This window comes from Cololabis saira, chromosome 12 (assembly GCF_033807715.1).
Source record: "Cololabis saira isolate AMF1-May2022 chromosome 12, fColSai1.1, whole genome shotgun sequence".
NCBI lineage: Eukaryota > Metazoa > Chordata > Actinopteri > Beloniformes > Belonidae > Cololabis > Cololabis saira.
Window position 1 is genome coordinate 32,397,541 of NC_084598.1, and position 16,145 is coordinate 32,413,685.

General features: G+C 40.2%; 2 protein-coding genes across 3 annotated transcripts in view; one reads left to right on the forward strand and one right to left on the reverse strand.

Annotated features, from left to right (window-relative positions):
• brpf3b (bromodomain and PHD finger containing, 3b) overlaps positions 1-10,496 on the forward strand; it is a 22,068-nt gene extending 11,572 nt beyond the window's left edge. The window contains exons 8-13 of the mRNA XM_061736619.1: positions 514-1,098; positions 2,251-2,332; positions 4,442-4,530; positions 4,619-4,713; positions 4,793-4,947; positions 9,030-10,496. Coding sequence (XP_061592603.1) covers positions 514-1,098; positions 2,251-2,332; positions 4,442-4,530; positions 4,619-4,713; positions 4,793-4,947; positions 9,030-9,213 — 1,190 coding nt within the window. The 3' untranslated portion in view covers positions 9,214-10,496. The remainder of the gene's footprint in view (positions 1-513; positions 1,099-2,250; positions 2,333-4,441; positions 4,531-4,618; positions 4,714-4,792; positions 4,948-9,029) is intronic.
• nr1h5 (nuclear receptor subfamily 1, group H, member 5) overlaps positions 10,037-16,145 on the reverse strand; it is a 20,845-nt gene continuing 14,736 nt past the window's right edge. The window contains exons 7-10 of one of the 2 annotated variants that reach the window (XM_061736622.1): positions 13,046-13,162; positions 12,188-12,277; positions 12,000-12,113; positions 10,037-10,833 (exon numbers count right to left, since the gene is read on the reverse strand). In XM_061736622.1, coding sequence (XP_061592606.1) covers positions 10,631-10,833; positions 12,000-12,113; positions 12,188-12,277; positions 13,046-13,162 — 524 coding nt within the window. In that variant the 3' untranslated portion in view covers positions 10,037-10,630. The remainder of the gene's footprint in view (positions 10,834-11,999; positions 12,114-12,187; positions 12,278-13,045; positions 13,163-16,145) is intronic. The other variant, XM_061736620.1, reaches the window with a different exon arrangement.

Consider the following 16,145-nt stretch of genomic DNA (forward strand, 5'->3'; position numbering starts at 1 on the left):
CCAACCCCAACCACCCCACTGTCTCCAGTCTAGTAAGTAGGGGCCCACAGAGTGTCGTTAGCCATGGCTGCCTCACAACTCCTCTCTTCCAGTGCACTCTGTGTCTGCACCTCCTTTACGCATCACTCATGGACTCACCACTCTCCCATCGGCCACGTCCAGTCATGCCATACCATCCCACTCCTGACTACAGACTCGTCCGCTCAAGCGGTCTTTGCCGCCGTAAAGGACGACGGGAGAACCCCTGTGATTTTGGTCATTACAAAACCTCCATGATACCATGTTGCCGGTTGTGAGAGCAACGTTATTGACTCACTCGTCTTGACAAGACGCTCCATGTTTAAGAGAAAACTGCACCTCTTTCTGGACTGTGGTTAAAGGAAACGTCACCATTCTCCAGTGTCGATACTACACCACCACGTCATACTACATGCAAAATGGATGTTTATTTGAAGTGGATGCTGAGTGAAGTAAGATTTTATTTGTCGTGTCCATTTTTTTTTTCTTTTCCAGACGACCTCAAATCCACTTCTCCCCCCAGACTGGAGCCTACAGGACCAGCTCCTCCCCCGCGGCGGGGGGACACACTTCTAGAGCCTCCCACCCTCCGGCCCATCACCAGGGAGCCCGCGCCCCCCAGCTGGCCCTGCAAACGCCTCAAGATGGACGCCGACCTCTCAAACAGCTCGACGGAAAACACGAGCCGCTCAAGAGCGGCGGAGCGGCCGCCGGAGCTGCCGCCCAGTTTGCACAACGAAGGGCCGGCGGTGGCCAACGGGCTGCCGGCGCCCGGCGTCTGTCCGCGGCCGACCACCGCGGGGGTCGGGCGACGGACCTCTGTGTTGTTCAAGAAGGCGAAAAACGGAGCCAAGCTCTTCAGGGAGAGAGACAGCGCTTTGCTGAATGGGAACGAGACTAGCAGCAGCATCCTGACGGCACCCAGCTCTGCAGCCAGCACCCCGGCCTCCACGCCTCTATCCACCCCATCCAAGACCCCCCAGAAGAGCCCAGGACCTCCCCCGCTTCCCCAGCTGTCCACCCCAACTCCAGACGGGCCCCCAGGAGCAGAGCTGGAGCTGAAGCACCGACTGGAGAGAGGTGAGAGGATTTGTGTGGATACCAGCAACGCTTTTTACCTCACGGTTCAGGTCTCTGTCCTGGAAGTGAGCTGGTCGCATATTTGTACAGGACTGTCTCAGAAAATTAGAATATTGTGATAAAGTTCTTTATTTTCTGTAATGCAATTAAAACAACAAAAATGTCATACATTCTGGATTAATTACAAATCAACTGAAATATTGCAAGTCTTTTATTATTTTAATATAGCTGATTATGGTTTACAGTTTAAGATTAAGATTCCCAGAATATTCAAATTTTTTGAGATAGGATATTTGAGTTTTCTTAAGCTGTAAGCCATGATCAGCAATATTAAAATAATAAAAGGCTTGCAATATTTCAGTTAATTTGTAATGAATCCAGAATGTATGACATTTTTGCATTACAAAAAATAAAGGACTTTATCACAATATTCGAATTTTCTGAGACACTCCTGTATATTTGTATTCAACAACCAGGATACAAATAATGAAAATATTAGTGCTGTCAAGCGATTACAAAAATTGAGTTTAATTAATTAAAAATCTGTAAGTAATTAATCTAATTCATTGCTTTTTTTTAAATCTGGCCTAAAAAATTGCTGAGAAAAGCCCTCAACTTGAGGGGTTTTCCTTTAAATTCATTACATTATTGTGGCAGGTCAAAACATTTATATATAACAAAAAAGTGGCTTTATAAAGTCATTTATTTATTTTTTTTAACAGGCTTGAACAGATGCAGTCTTAGCCATTTACATCCACTTGGCAAGAAAATTCTCCAGCCTCTCGGTCACAGAAGTGCGCATGAGCGAGATTCTCTCCTCGAGTTTATTTTGGGGAAGAGCGTTGCTGTGGTAACATCGTTGCTTACAAACAGAAAAAGTAAAGTTAGAGATTCAAAAATAGATTAAGCGAAACCCATGCCTGTAATTACTCACAATTAAAGCGCTAATTTGACACCCCTAGAAAATATCAGAACTGAGTTTTCGTGGTTCTCAGAGGGAGGCTGTAATACTTATCAATAAAATGTCAGATCTGTACTACAGGGAGGCCGAGGAAAGCACATGCTTAGATACGTGTCTCTTGGTTTTTTCTTCTTCTTCCAGTCTCATATTTCAGCGGAAGCTGTTTGGTGATTTCTCCTTTTCCCTTGCAGGACTGACAAACGGCTTCGACAGATGCAAAGACGGCGGCTCCGACTCCGAGTCCAGCCCGTGTCCAGTTCTCCAAAAGGAAGTGTAAGACACGTCCGGCGTTTTCCATCCTCATGTTCTCACACCCCCACTCAGCTCAGCTTCGCATGTAGGACCCGACCAACATCCCATCATACTCCAGGGGAATGCGGGCCGGTTACAACTCTCACAAACCAGATTCAGTCCTAGTTTGGCTTTTTTTAAACCCTTTTAGAAGTTTGTTTTTTCAGAAAAGCACGTTGCAGGAAGGGTAGTAACCTTTGAGATGTCAGCATGTGTGAGACTCTTTATGCTTCTCGCTGCCTCTCGCTGCTTCGGGCACAAACAGAGGCCTTGTACCGGTTCAAGACCCCAAAGATCTTAATATGGATGTGCTCCACATTTAGCAGCAGCTAATTTGATGAAGCAGCTGATTGCCGAACACAGAGTCTCAGTGAGAGTAACACGACCACTCACGTCAGTGTGAGTAACAGGAAGGTCAAGTCACTTCTAATGTAAAGCATATAGGAACATGTTAAAAGAATGAAGGTAAAAGGTTCTTCAAGAAGTTACAATAATGGATGAGTGACGTTAGGCTTCATCTAAGTCTTGAAAAGATCAAGTACACACATAGGGCCTGATTTACTAAAGGTTTGCCTGCGTAAAAACCTGTGCAAACTTGACAGCACCCGCAAACCAAAGTGCCCGCTGATCTACTAACAGCGTGCAAAGACGACTGCGTCTCTGAAATGCGCTAAATAACACACGCAATTCAGTTAGTACTTTTGCCCTGATGAATAATCAATATGGGGCGTACCCGCCAGAAATCCTAAATACTGGGAGGGGAAGATGCAAATTGCTCCATTTACCACGCGCAATGAGATTTACCAAGCCTGAAAGTAATTGCGCGTATTGTGATTGCGTCTGTATTTAATACGTTCGAAAGGAAGGTGCTAATCTGCTGCTGCGTTGGTGTGACGCGGAACCATAAATCAGCCTTTAGTGTGCGCTCTGTGCTGTTCTGAACACTTCTCTTCTCTTCTCGGCCATATGATGGTCCCGTCTGTCACACATTTACTGTCAGTGTTTGCTATATAATATATAATATTTGCAATATACTGTGGACATCTGAATAAAAACTTAACTCATAAATAGATGAATCAAAGCGCTCTCCAGCTCTGCGTCTGATTGTCTTTTTCTCCTCAGATCATGCCGAGCACCGCCGGGTCACGCAAACCCGACCAATTCAATATTAAAATCAAATTCAGTCCTGTGGCCCGTTTTTCTATTTCGTATTTTTGATCTGTGCCTAAAATTGAAATATGAAAAACCAGACGTTTTTCCGTTTTTTGTGTTACCAATTGCATTTATTCTATCGCAGATTTTCTCCGATATTGCGTTTCTTTTGGTAATGTTTAAATTTCTTTGCTGTAGTTCATGAATGTGTTTATTTGCCTCTTCCACTAATATCTCTAACTCCAACTCGTCAAATTTCATTTTGCACTTGTGACTGTGCTTTCCATCCAGACTCTCCATGGCGCAGATCTGCGCTCGCAAACCTTAAGACACGCAACAGCTCATTTAAATACTGCTGTTTGCACCTGTTATCAATTGCGCACGCAATCTTAGTTGATCACACGCAAACAGCACGCGCAAACTTTTTCAGTGCACACACAATTTAGTACTCTTTATTTAGGATCTTAGTAAATCGGGCCCTTAGAGGGTCAAAAGACCTTTTCTATTCCACCTGGAACCCAGTAATATATTTCATTAACAAACTTAAAACCCTCCCTGAAAATACATGAATCCATGTTTACTTATTCTTAAGTTTTTATTTTAAATTAGCTACCTCCACTTTCTTTTCATTTTTCTCTTTGTTTTATTATTCATACCTGTTGCAAGATATCTTTAAGTACCAATATCATAACTTTTATCCATTCATTTCTTTACTTATTTTGTTTTCTTAGACTGGGATGCACTGGATGTTGTAGGGTGGGGGGTTATATTTGTATGTTTGTATGTATGTTCTGTAAAAAAAAAAAAAAAAAAGGCAAAAATATGTTCTTTATATATAGCTGTTCTCTTATACCTTGCCTTCAATAAAAAGATATTTAAAAAAAAAAAAAAAAGTTACAATAATAGAGAAAAACATTTACAATTCGATGTCTCTTACAGCAACTGTCCACCCAAACGGAGGCTCGGAAAACCAGCTCTTTCTAAAGTTCCTCTGTTTGAGATCATCAACGGAGATTCGGACTACACTGGTACCGTTTCTTCTTATTTTACGTCTCATTCCAGCAGAACCGTCTGTTAATGTTCCTGGTGTTCATGAATTGATTTGTTGTCGTGAAGGTAACGGCAGCCAAACACCGGAGGATGAGACGGAGCTGGAGCCTCTGGACCTGGTGTGGGCCAAATGTCGGGGCTACCCCTCGTACCCAGCTCTGGTAATCACCCGTGAGCTGAATCTACCAGCTAATAACAGCTGCCTGTCTTTGATCATCTAATAACAAGCGTTTGTTTCAGATCATCGACCCGGATATACCCGAGGAGGGCCTGCTGCACAACGGGGTCCCCATTCCCGTTCCACCCAAAGATGTGCTCCATCTGGGGGAGCAGAGGCAGGAGGACACCAACGAGAGACTCTACCTGGTGCTCTTCTTTGACAACAAGCGCACGTGGTGAGTTTCAGGCGCGTTTAGATGCTACGCTCAGGACAGACGTCTTCACGGCGTTTCAGTAACACTGCAGTCGGGAACGTCCCTGAAATCAATCGCTCACCAGATCATGAGCATCTGAGCTGTAGCGGGCGAGCATGAGTAAGGTACCATGCCGCGTAAACTCAAGGCTTCAGATACTGAGAATTGACCCTTTGTCAGCCTTCTGATTGGTGACTGACCAATCAGAAAGAACATCCTCTGTTGCTACATCCGGTATATCCGGTTGGACTAAACAACCGTCTCTCTCGTTCACATCAATGGAAAAAGCATAGTTTTTACTTGCCTTGTATCGAAATTTAGTTTCCGCATTTTTCTATGCGTCATTCAGGCAGCCAATCAGCACAGAGCCTCATTATCATAACATTATCATAGCCTCCCCGCCCACTCAGAATCCTGCATACAGGACTGTCTCAGAAAATTTGAATATTGTGATTTTCTGTAATGCACTTGCAAAAACAAAAATGTCATACATTCTGGATTCATTACAAATCAACTGAAATATTGCAAGCCTTTTATTATTTTAATATTGCTGATCATGGCTTACAGCTTAAGAAAACTCAAATATCCTATCTCAAAAAATTAGAATATTCTGGGAATCTTAATCTTAAAATGTAAGCCATAATCAGCAATATTAAAATAATAAAAGGCTTGCAATATTTCAGTTGATTTGTAATGAATCCAGAATGTATGACATGTTTTGTTTTTTTAATTGCATTACAGAAAATAAAGAACTTTATCACAATATTCCAATTTTCTGAGACAGTCCTGTATGCATTTCCCCCCCCCCCCCCCCCCTGCAGCAATGGCAGAGGTAAAAATGATGATAATGCAACACCTTTCTCACAATATGAGCCATTATTACATTATGAGCTATTATTACATTATGAGCGGCGCCAGTAAGGCTCATAATGTAATAAGTTATTACATTATTACATTATGCACAAAGCCATTATTACGTTATGCTCTCAGATTTGATTACATTATGAGCCGTTTATTACATTATGAACTTTTATTACATTTAAGTTATTACATTATGAGATGCCTTTAAAAAAATATATATATATATCGTAGACGTAGACCATAGCTTTAAATCGGCAGTAAGACCAACAATAAAAAACAGCAACATTTTGACTAGAAGGACCTCGTCAGGTTATATGGAAGGAAATAGTGTCCACTTACTTATTTGAAAAGACCAATCTTAAATGTGTTTTTATTGTAGAAGTTATTGTGTCCTGCATTTATTGTAGCCATAGTAAACAAAGAAAATGCTCTTTTAAATTACATGAACTACAGCCCCCCTCCTTCTTCCCTAATCCACCCTCTTGTCCTGCCAGCTTTTGAGTTGGTTACTGTAGCTCCACCTGTGTACAAATCATAGTCAAACACAAACACAGACTTCTGCCCATAAGTCCATTTTTGTTGTCAGTGTGTGCTATATTGTGACCTTTATACCATGGACTTGACCTATAGGGGAGGATGCGTTAAACAATAAGTCTTTTCTTCCTGTTAATGTGGCCCGCCGTGTATTGGGGCCGGGGTTATATGGCATCTTAGTTGGCCAATGCGCCACCACGTGTCACAGAAATTACAGGGCTGTAAATTTGAATATTGTGATTTTCTGTAATGCAATTGCAAAAATGTCATACATTCTGGATTCATTACCAATCAACTGAAATATTGCAAGCCTTTTATTATTTTAATATTGCTGATCATGGCTTACAGCTTAAGAAAACTCAAATATCCTATCTCAAAAAATTTGAATATTCTGGGAATCTTAATCTAAAACTGTAAGTCTTAATCAGCAATATTAAAATAATAAAAGGCTTGCAATATTTCAGTTGATTTATTGCATAACAGAAAATAAAGAACTTTATCACAATATTCTAATTTTCTTAGACAGTCCTGTATGCATTTCCTTCCCCCCCTGCAGGAATGGCAGAGGTAAAAATGATGATAATGCAACACCTTTCTCACAATATGAGCCATTATTACATTATGACCCAATATTACATTATGAGCGGCGCCAGTAAGGCTCATAATGTAATAAGTTATAACATTATTACATTATGCACAAAGCCATTATTACGTTATTCGCTCAGATTTTATTACATTATGAACTTTTATTACATTTAAGTTATTACATTATGAGTTGCTTCACGCCTCCTCCAGTCGTTACAACGATCTGAGTCAAACATGCAGGACTAAAGGGGTCACTCATTCCTGTATACAGTGTAAGACTTTTAAGGCCATGAAAGGTTTTAAATGTGTGAGGAAAGTGTTTTTTAGTTTGTAAATACATGTAGCACATTCTTAAATATGTGGTTATTCTCCGAATTTCATCTTTGAGATTCAATACTCTCTGTCTCAGATTCAGAATTAGTAAATACAGTTCTTGAAACTAGAATTCACTAGTTTTTCAGCAGTAAAACTACAAAGAACAGCGTGACGTAAACTTTCCAACCTGCTGCAAAGTTGCTGAAGTTCACTGAAGTTTTCTACTGGTTTGTGCTTCTTTTGGGATGAATTTCACCTTTATGGGTAAATGAGGGTTCAGTCAGTCCTGGATTGAGCAAGCAGGAAACCACAAGTTTGACAAGTTTTTGTTTTCTAGTCTGACGGTGGCAACGTTTGAAATCACAAAATCTGAAAAGCGTAAACTTGTCAAAGGTCCAGTGAACAGCAAACGTCTCACCGTGCTGTTTGGAGCTTGACCCGTCATGACCCGGATTCTTCGCTGTTTAGTGAGCTTGTTACAACCAAAAACGTAATAATGGCCAATAACGTAATAACTGCCAATAACGTAATAATTTTGGCCATTTCAAATGTAATAAGGCCAATAGTGTAATAATGTGCCAATAATGTAATAAAACTCTTGAGCCAATAACGTAATAACTTTTTGCCGATAATGTAATAAGGCATTACATTATTGGCTGGTTATTACGTTATTGGCCTGGTATTAAAAAATTATTACAAAATTATTACATTATCGGCAAAAAGTTATTACATTATTGACTCAAAAACTTTATTACATTATTGGCACATTATTACACTATTGGCTTTATTACATTTGAAATGGCCAAAATTATTACATTATTGGCAGTTATTACGTTATTGGCCGTTATTACGTTTTTGGTTGTAACAGAGCTGAACAAGACCTTCAGGTGTCGCCATGTTTACAAAGACATAGCCATGTGTAGAAAACATAAAAATATGTTTTATGTTATATGCTTTGCTTTAGCTGACTAAATAAAATGAAAATGACTTATGTGCTGATGATTGATGAAAGTATAAATGAAAGAAATAAATCCAAACAATGCAGATATGTTGACGGGGGAGTTTGAAGACTGTTAGCCATCAGATGCTTTGATCTCCTGCAGCTTCCTCCAGTAAACAAACATGGAGATGTAGAGATTATATAAGGCAATACCACCTCTGACCACATGGGGGCAAACAGATTTGCTGTGTTGACAAAAGAGCCTCTGATAATACTGTACTAATGTGGGGGTCGGATGGTCTTGTAATACCATTTTATCCCACTAGAGATGCACTTTGTTGTACGCCAGGGCTGAACTAGTGATGTGCTGCCCTCCCTGTGGTCAGAAGTGATGCTAGAGTGCTTAAAGGGGACCTATTATGGCATCTAATACCTATTTTAAACAGGCCTTGAATGTCTTTAAAAACAAGCTTTTGATTGTTTTTGCTAAATAAATTAGAAATTCAGCCTCTAAACCATGTCTTTATCTTCCCATTCTCTAACCTCATTATCTATGCTGGATTCTGAGTGGGCGGAGCTATGATAATGAGGCATGTGCTGATATAATAGTCATAAAGGTCCCCTTTAAATATTAAACTCTATACATTAGAACATGATTCTCCAGAAATGCGTTAAGTGTTTGACACCGTGTTTAGTCTGAGACGGTTACGTTTTTGTATGACATCAAAAACACATATTTAGGACTAAAACATGTTTGCAGTAATGTGCTCCTGTTTTAGATGCTGTGAAAGACTAAAACTAAACTAAATCTGTGCCTTTGTTGCTGCAGGCAGTGGCTTCCGCGCGACAAGGTCACGCCTCTGGGCGCCGACGACACGGCGGACAAGCTGCGCATCATGGAGGCCCGCAAGTCCAGCATCCGCAAGTCTGTGCAGGTGGCGTACGACCGCGCCATGATCCACCAGAGCAGAGTCAGCCAGAGCCGCTGCTTCGTGGCCTCCAACTACATGTAGCGCTCGCCCTCCTTCTCCTGCCCTCACACAGACGGGGTCTCACTGGGGTCAGGAGAGGTCGCTCCAAGCGCCGAGTCCTGGACCGCAGTTCCTAACCAAACCACTAGGGGGTGACGCCGCGGCGCCGCCACCGAAGACGGAAATGAAGTAACTTTAAGCCCCGCGTTGCTGCAGTCGCTGAGCGTCAACCCTCCGTTCAGGGATCACGTCGAGGTGTACGGATGTCATGAACCCGTCTGTCTGAAATAAGTGTAAAAGAATTCCCGTTATTTTGTATAATCCTACTGCCAAGGGATCAAGCTGTCGGAAAAGAGATTAACGTTTCTACGAACTACGGAGGACTGACGAATGGATCACTGCCATTTTTATACAACAGCTTTGTTTTTTCTTCCAAAAGACTTGTATATTTTAACAAATAACTTTATGTACATATGTATGTGTATTATCAAACTCCTTTTAATTTAACTTTGCAGTTTTAAAAAAGCGTATTTCAATCAAGCGAGACGAAGATGAAACGATTCCTGCGCACGCGGCTCGTCTTCAACGTCATTTCATCGTGCTCTGCGTGAATTATGTGAACTTTTCTGGCAAACGACACGACGAGCCGATGTTCTTTATATTTGAAATCTCTTTTTTGATACAGAGAGAAATAATTTATTTATGGAAGACAGAACTATAGAAATAAAGCTATATTGGTTAAATCAATGAATCTTATTTAAAGCAAATGGAATGTTTTAGCAAAACAAAGTAAAGTTTTTAACAGGTGATTTTACCTTTGCTGTATATTGATTTTACTCGAGACCAACACGCTTTTGTTGTTGAACGGCAAGATGATTTATTTATTATCCAGAGCCCTATTTTATCAAATGGAAAAAGTACACGGCCATCAGCTTGTACCGCTGTTCCACGTTACGTGCTCATCAAACTTTGTCTCCAACCAGTTTTGTTTTGTTTTTCTCATTTTGGGAAAAATGCTCTATTAAAAACCAACAAAGCAGAAAACATCTTTGGGTACTTACCTGTTTTTTTTCTGGGTTGTTTTCTTCCTTAAATCCAAATTTAAGGTTATATTTACACATTCAGAAACCAGCGAGGAAACCGTGCGGGAGTCGGCCGGCGTGATTGCTTTCCTGTGAACGACTAGCTGACACTTTGTCAACGGTTGTTGCTTTATTTTATCATTTTTCAATAAAGTGGAAAAAAAGTACTACAAGTGTGTATCTTAGCTGTATACAAAAGTATAAAAATGCTTTTAAAAATACTTTGCTGAACCGTCCAAAAGCTGGAATTCTGTAGTAAATGCAGGACTGACAAAAAAAAGGGTTTTTAAGTTTGTTTTGTTCAAAAAGGTCCAATGAAAAGATGCCGTTTGGTCCTGAAAGTGGAGGACGTCCTGCCTCCCTGCGGCGGGTCTCCGTCAGTGTCCCGGCTGCTGCCTGGTCAGGAGGAGGTAGTTGTGGTGGAGCGTCCGCAGCTCCGTCAGACGGCCCAGCAGCCGGCCGAAGCGCTGCGGGCCCCCTCGTGCAGCTCCGCCGTGGGCCCCACACGTCCGGGACAGCAGGTCCAGGATCAGTTCCTGCATCCGCTCCACGCAGCCGGCCGCCTGCAGGGACGCGCGGTCTGCAGGGGGGGGGGCACAACCACACGCAGAGTTTTTTTTCCAAACATTGAAATACTAAAGGCATACAGTACGGAAGAGTATTAGGGCCATGCAGGAGAAAAGTCGAAATGTCGAGAAAAAAGTCGAAATGTCGAGAAAAAAGTCAAAATGTCGAAATACAATTTCAAAAATGAAGTCGAAATTTCGTGTATAAGTAAAGTAAAGTTGGAATATAGAGAATAAAGTTGAAATACATTTTGACTTTTTTCTCAAAATTGTACTTCGACATTAATCTCAATATTTCGACTTTTTTCTCAAGGTGCATAATGAAAAAAAAATCTTCCTCCTCTAAAATATTTTTATTTCTCCTATCTCCTGCCTGGCCCTAATACTCTTCCGTATATTAGGGCCAGGCAGGAGAAAAAAAAATATTTTAGAGAAAGATTTTTTTTCATTATGCACTTTGAGAAAAAAGTCACAATGTCAAGATTAATGTTGAAGTACAATTTTCTAGAATAGAGTTGAAATGTTGAGAAAAAAGGTGAAATTTGGACTTTATTCTTGAAATTTTATTTCAACATTTATCTCGACATATCGACTATTTTCTCAACATTTCAACTTTTTTCTCGAAGTGCACGATAAAAAAAAATCTTCCCCTCTCAAATATATTTTTTCTCCTGCATGGCCCCAATACTCTTCTGTACATACAGACATTCATTTTGAATGTGAAATAAAATCTTTCTTAGTGAAGATATTTACAATACAAATATAAAAACATAAGAAAACATTAAAATTAAAATAAAATAAGGCACAAAATATCTCCTTATTCTGGAGTTACTGAAAGTAAGCTATTAAAGTACAGCAGTGTTCACTGTAAATATATCAAAGTTTGGAAGGGACTTGGAGAACTTCATCTTATGAATATGAAATGGTCCCATCAGAAGCATAAGATTTGTTATAAAGCATATTGGTTTGTCATCAAATTCAAATTTCAAGATAATATCTGGGTGTGATTGTGATGGACTGTCCAGTTTTATCTCAGATACATTTTTCCATGTCCCTCCAAAATACAGTTGACGATGGGCAAAGACAAAACAAATGTAGAATCGTCTCTGGCTCATCTCTACAAAAAGTGCACATTTTATCCACTTCAGCAATAGCAGGTTATCTAAAGAAGGTTTCTGACCTGAGCAGAGCAGCGTCGTGGCAGTGAGCAGGGCGTACTCGGCCTCCGTCACCTGCAGCGCCGCCATACTGTGCAGGAAGTTGAGCACGGGTCTGAGGAGTTCCTCGCTGCCTCCTGCTCATACCAAAAAAGGTAATTTACATCTTTGAGCATCATTTTTTAAACCACCTTAAGATTAAAGAGCTGACCTGAGCTGATCAGCGTCCTGCTCAGGACGTGATCCCTGGACTCTGCACATCGGAGCCAGTTGTGCGTCGACGTGCTGAAAAGTTGCAGGGCTGGGGATGAAAATGTGAGAGTGTCAGACTTGTGTTTGAGCGCGTGTCCTGACCCTGCATCGTCCCCAGTACTCGAGTTGTAAAAAAAAATCAGGGGGGATGGTGGATTTTTATCATATGGGGACAGATAATTTGTGCTGGTTACAAATAATATAATATATTACAAATAATAGCAGTGACCAAAACACATACTGCAGGAATGACATAGCAGCAGTTAAATGCAGCCTTCTGTAAGCTTTAAATATCCACTGGGCTTACATCAAATACATCAAAACAACAATAAAAAACAGTTTTCTGAACTTATCAATATGACTCTGTCCTTCACAGGACAAGTAAAATGGATCACTGCAAAAACTCACAATCTTAACAAGAATATTTGTCTTATTTCTAGTTAAAATGTCTCATTTTAGTAAAAAATCTCATTACACTTAAGACTCAACATTGGAAAAACTACAATTTTCACCTGTTTTTTTTTTATTTTTTTGCTTGTAATAAGAAGATAAATCTTGTCCCACTGGCAGATTTTCCTACTTATTTCAAGTGAAAGTTTACTTGAAACAGGTGAAAATTGTCAAATAAGTTATTTTTCTGGTGATGACTCTAAATGTTGAAATAGCAGTAAAACCACATTCATTGATGAAATGACATAAGGGATGGAAAGGGGGGATGGCAGTTTGACTGGGGGGATGATTTTGACCGTTTTTATTTCAGGGGGGATGCCATCCCCCCTCAACTCCAGTACTGATCGTCCCGCCGGGCTTCACTCACCTGCACTGGGACCGGCGGGGTTGTGGGAGAACTGCTGAGCCGAGAGCAGGAACATGACCTCCAGAGACGAGACGGACAGAAGGGCACTCTGGTCGGCGAAATCCAGGAGATCGAAGCCTGCGAGGAGAGCATCGTTTGTTTTTAAACATACGAGTAAAGTTATATTACAAGACGAGCACAAATCTGACTCGGCTACAAATATTAGGTAGCAAAATAACCTTATTACAGAATTAGACAACTTAAAAATACCATTCACATGAAACAGACGGTGAATAATAATAGTTTGAACCTGTAAAAAGAAAAGTATGAAGACAATACTGCTGTACCTTGTAGATGTTTGCAAACATTTCATCTGAAGTCATTTAAACTTTAAATAAATCTATGTGCTAAATGGCCAATGAGGGTCATTTGCAGAAAAATGGTGCAAAAATAATTAAAGCTACTGTATGTAGGAATCCTATGTCTGACCACACGGTGGCAGCATATCACAAGAACGTTTAAGTGACGGATCCTGGTGCAGAAACAAGCGGCTACATCCAGTTTGGTAGTGTGACTCAACCCAGGAAGTATTTCAGTTTAGTGACTGACCACTATGGGCAGCTCCTAAAGTGAGTTCTTACTTAGCATTAAAATAAAAAAAATGCTTTTGGTCTCCATAGCTGAGATTTCTCATCCATGGGGGGTAAATGTTTATATATCTCATCTCAACTATACTCGTCTAGTCTTAATTCCAGCTCCAACATCACTCATTTCAGATGTTGCTACTGAAGTTATACCTTACATGAGGATGTATGTAAGAAGAGATTAAGTAGCATCATGGGTAAACCAGCCATAAAATAAGCCAGCCAAGCTTCTTTTTTTTTTGTAACGAATGCGATCTTGGAGAAGACGGGATTGCTTTATTTAGAAAGTACTAGCTCACAATGAAACAAATCACAGCACAGCAAGACCGGTACAGCTCCTTGAGACGGACATGGACAGGAAGTCCGATACCTGAAGGTCTTTGCTTTTATCTGTACATCTATTTATTTATTTTATTTATTAATTTTTTCTTATTTATTAACATACAGTACAAACAGCGTAAAAAAAGACGACATCAGTTACAATGAAATGTGTCTAGGTGTGTGTGTGTGTGTGTGTGTGTGTGTGTGTGTGTGTGTGTAAATAATATGATGAAAGTAGATACATAAATTAAGAATATTAATTTGAGAATAAATAGGTAAACAAATAAATAATTATCATATAGAGTGGTGTAGCACGATATAATATAAATATAGCATAATAATATAGTAATATCCTAATATAACATAATCATTTTTATTATATTATAACATATAACAAAATGATATCACCATACTATAATATATAACAATATAATAATACTAGTTTAACATCCCATGAGATTTCATAACTTAATATAACAATACACTATGAAACAATATATCATGATAATGCCTAGAATAATTATTAGAATTAGAATTGGTAATTGCATATTATATATTGCAATGAGGGGTGAGGTCAGACCGGGGCGTCAGGGAAGCGAGCAGGTTGTCCCCCCACCAGACTCCAGTTCCCCGACCGGGAGCCCCAGCAAGAGGCAGGTAGGACGGCAGTGAAAGGAAAGCCCCCTTTTTGATTTTAAGCATTTTTAAAATGTTATATATATATATATTTTTTTTTTCTCCCCTATTCCCCTTCCCCCGCCTCGCCTCCTGATTCATTTTGTTTAATTCTATCAGATGTGATTTAGAGTCAGGAGGGATAGCATCTTGGACTGCAACCCGACCCAGAGGAGGCTGCTGGCCCGTTGTGGATCTGACTTCATGTGCTTGGTCTGGGCAACTCCCAGACCCAGAGGGGGGTCTGCCCGCTGAGGAGAAGCTTTCCAATTTTTCGTTATTCATTGATTTTATTTTATTATTTATTTATTTATTTGTCCCCCCCCCTTTTTTTGAGAGTGAGAGAGATGGGGTTCTCCCATACCTGCCCCTGACCACCACCCAGGGCCCTGCCATGGCCCCACAGAGCCAATCCAGCCCGGCCCCGCCCCCCCGCCTTTACTATATTTATAATATAATGATAACTTCATTATCATGATTACTATTCAGATTAACAAGTAATATTTAAAAAAAAAAAAAAAAAAAAAGGCAGCCAGCCAAGCTAATATAGGACCAGCTTCTCTGCCTGTTTGTTCCTCCCATTTACCCTTTTTTTAATTAAATTAACTGGGGTTAGATGGCGTCAGCTACTGCCAGTATTGTGCAGAGAAACAAAAAGGGAGTTCAAAAGCACTTTTCAGAAAACCTATACGTGACGTCACGGGCGAGTTGTCCAGTTCTTTTTATACAGTCTGTGTGAAACACGACGAAGAGCACCTCTAGTGGGAGAAACTGGTATTACAACACATGACGGTCCCCACTCATAAGCAGAAAACCTTCACGTTGTAGAAGACAAATCTTTAAGCAACACATTATGTCTGAATGGATTAATGTATACTATTTAATATATTAAAAACACGTGCACACAGACACAAGAGTATAAATATAAGAGTATAAATATATATGACATTTACCTTCCGTATCATGAATATTACAGCTGAGTTCAGTCTCCAAAATGGTTGTTTTGTTTTTATTTTTACCATGAAAACAAATGAAATCGACCTTTACACCTTTTACCTTGAAGTTGTGATGGGATTTATCAAAGAAAAGAAAAGAAAAGAAAAGAAAAGAAAAGAAAAGAAAAGAAAAGAAAAGAAACAAGCTGCACTTTTCAGGCTTCTAGTCCTACAATCATAAACTTTCAACATTTGATTTGCAAACTGAAGCTTACGGAGCGCTTTATGACCTTTCTGAGCTCTGAATGACCTTGGATGAACTTCCTGGAGGACGAGCATCGGTCATGAACGATTTCAGCTTGTGAATACTTCAGCCCTGTCCACTGCAACATGACAAACGGTCATTACTGTTAGTAATGACCGTTTCCAGATGAGTGACGCAGCAGTTTCTTCTCTAAGATCATTCCCAATGTCTCAACACACGCCTGCAGATCAGCAAACCACGCGCTCGCTAAAACCTGGCTGCTGCGTTTTCTCTTAAAACTA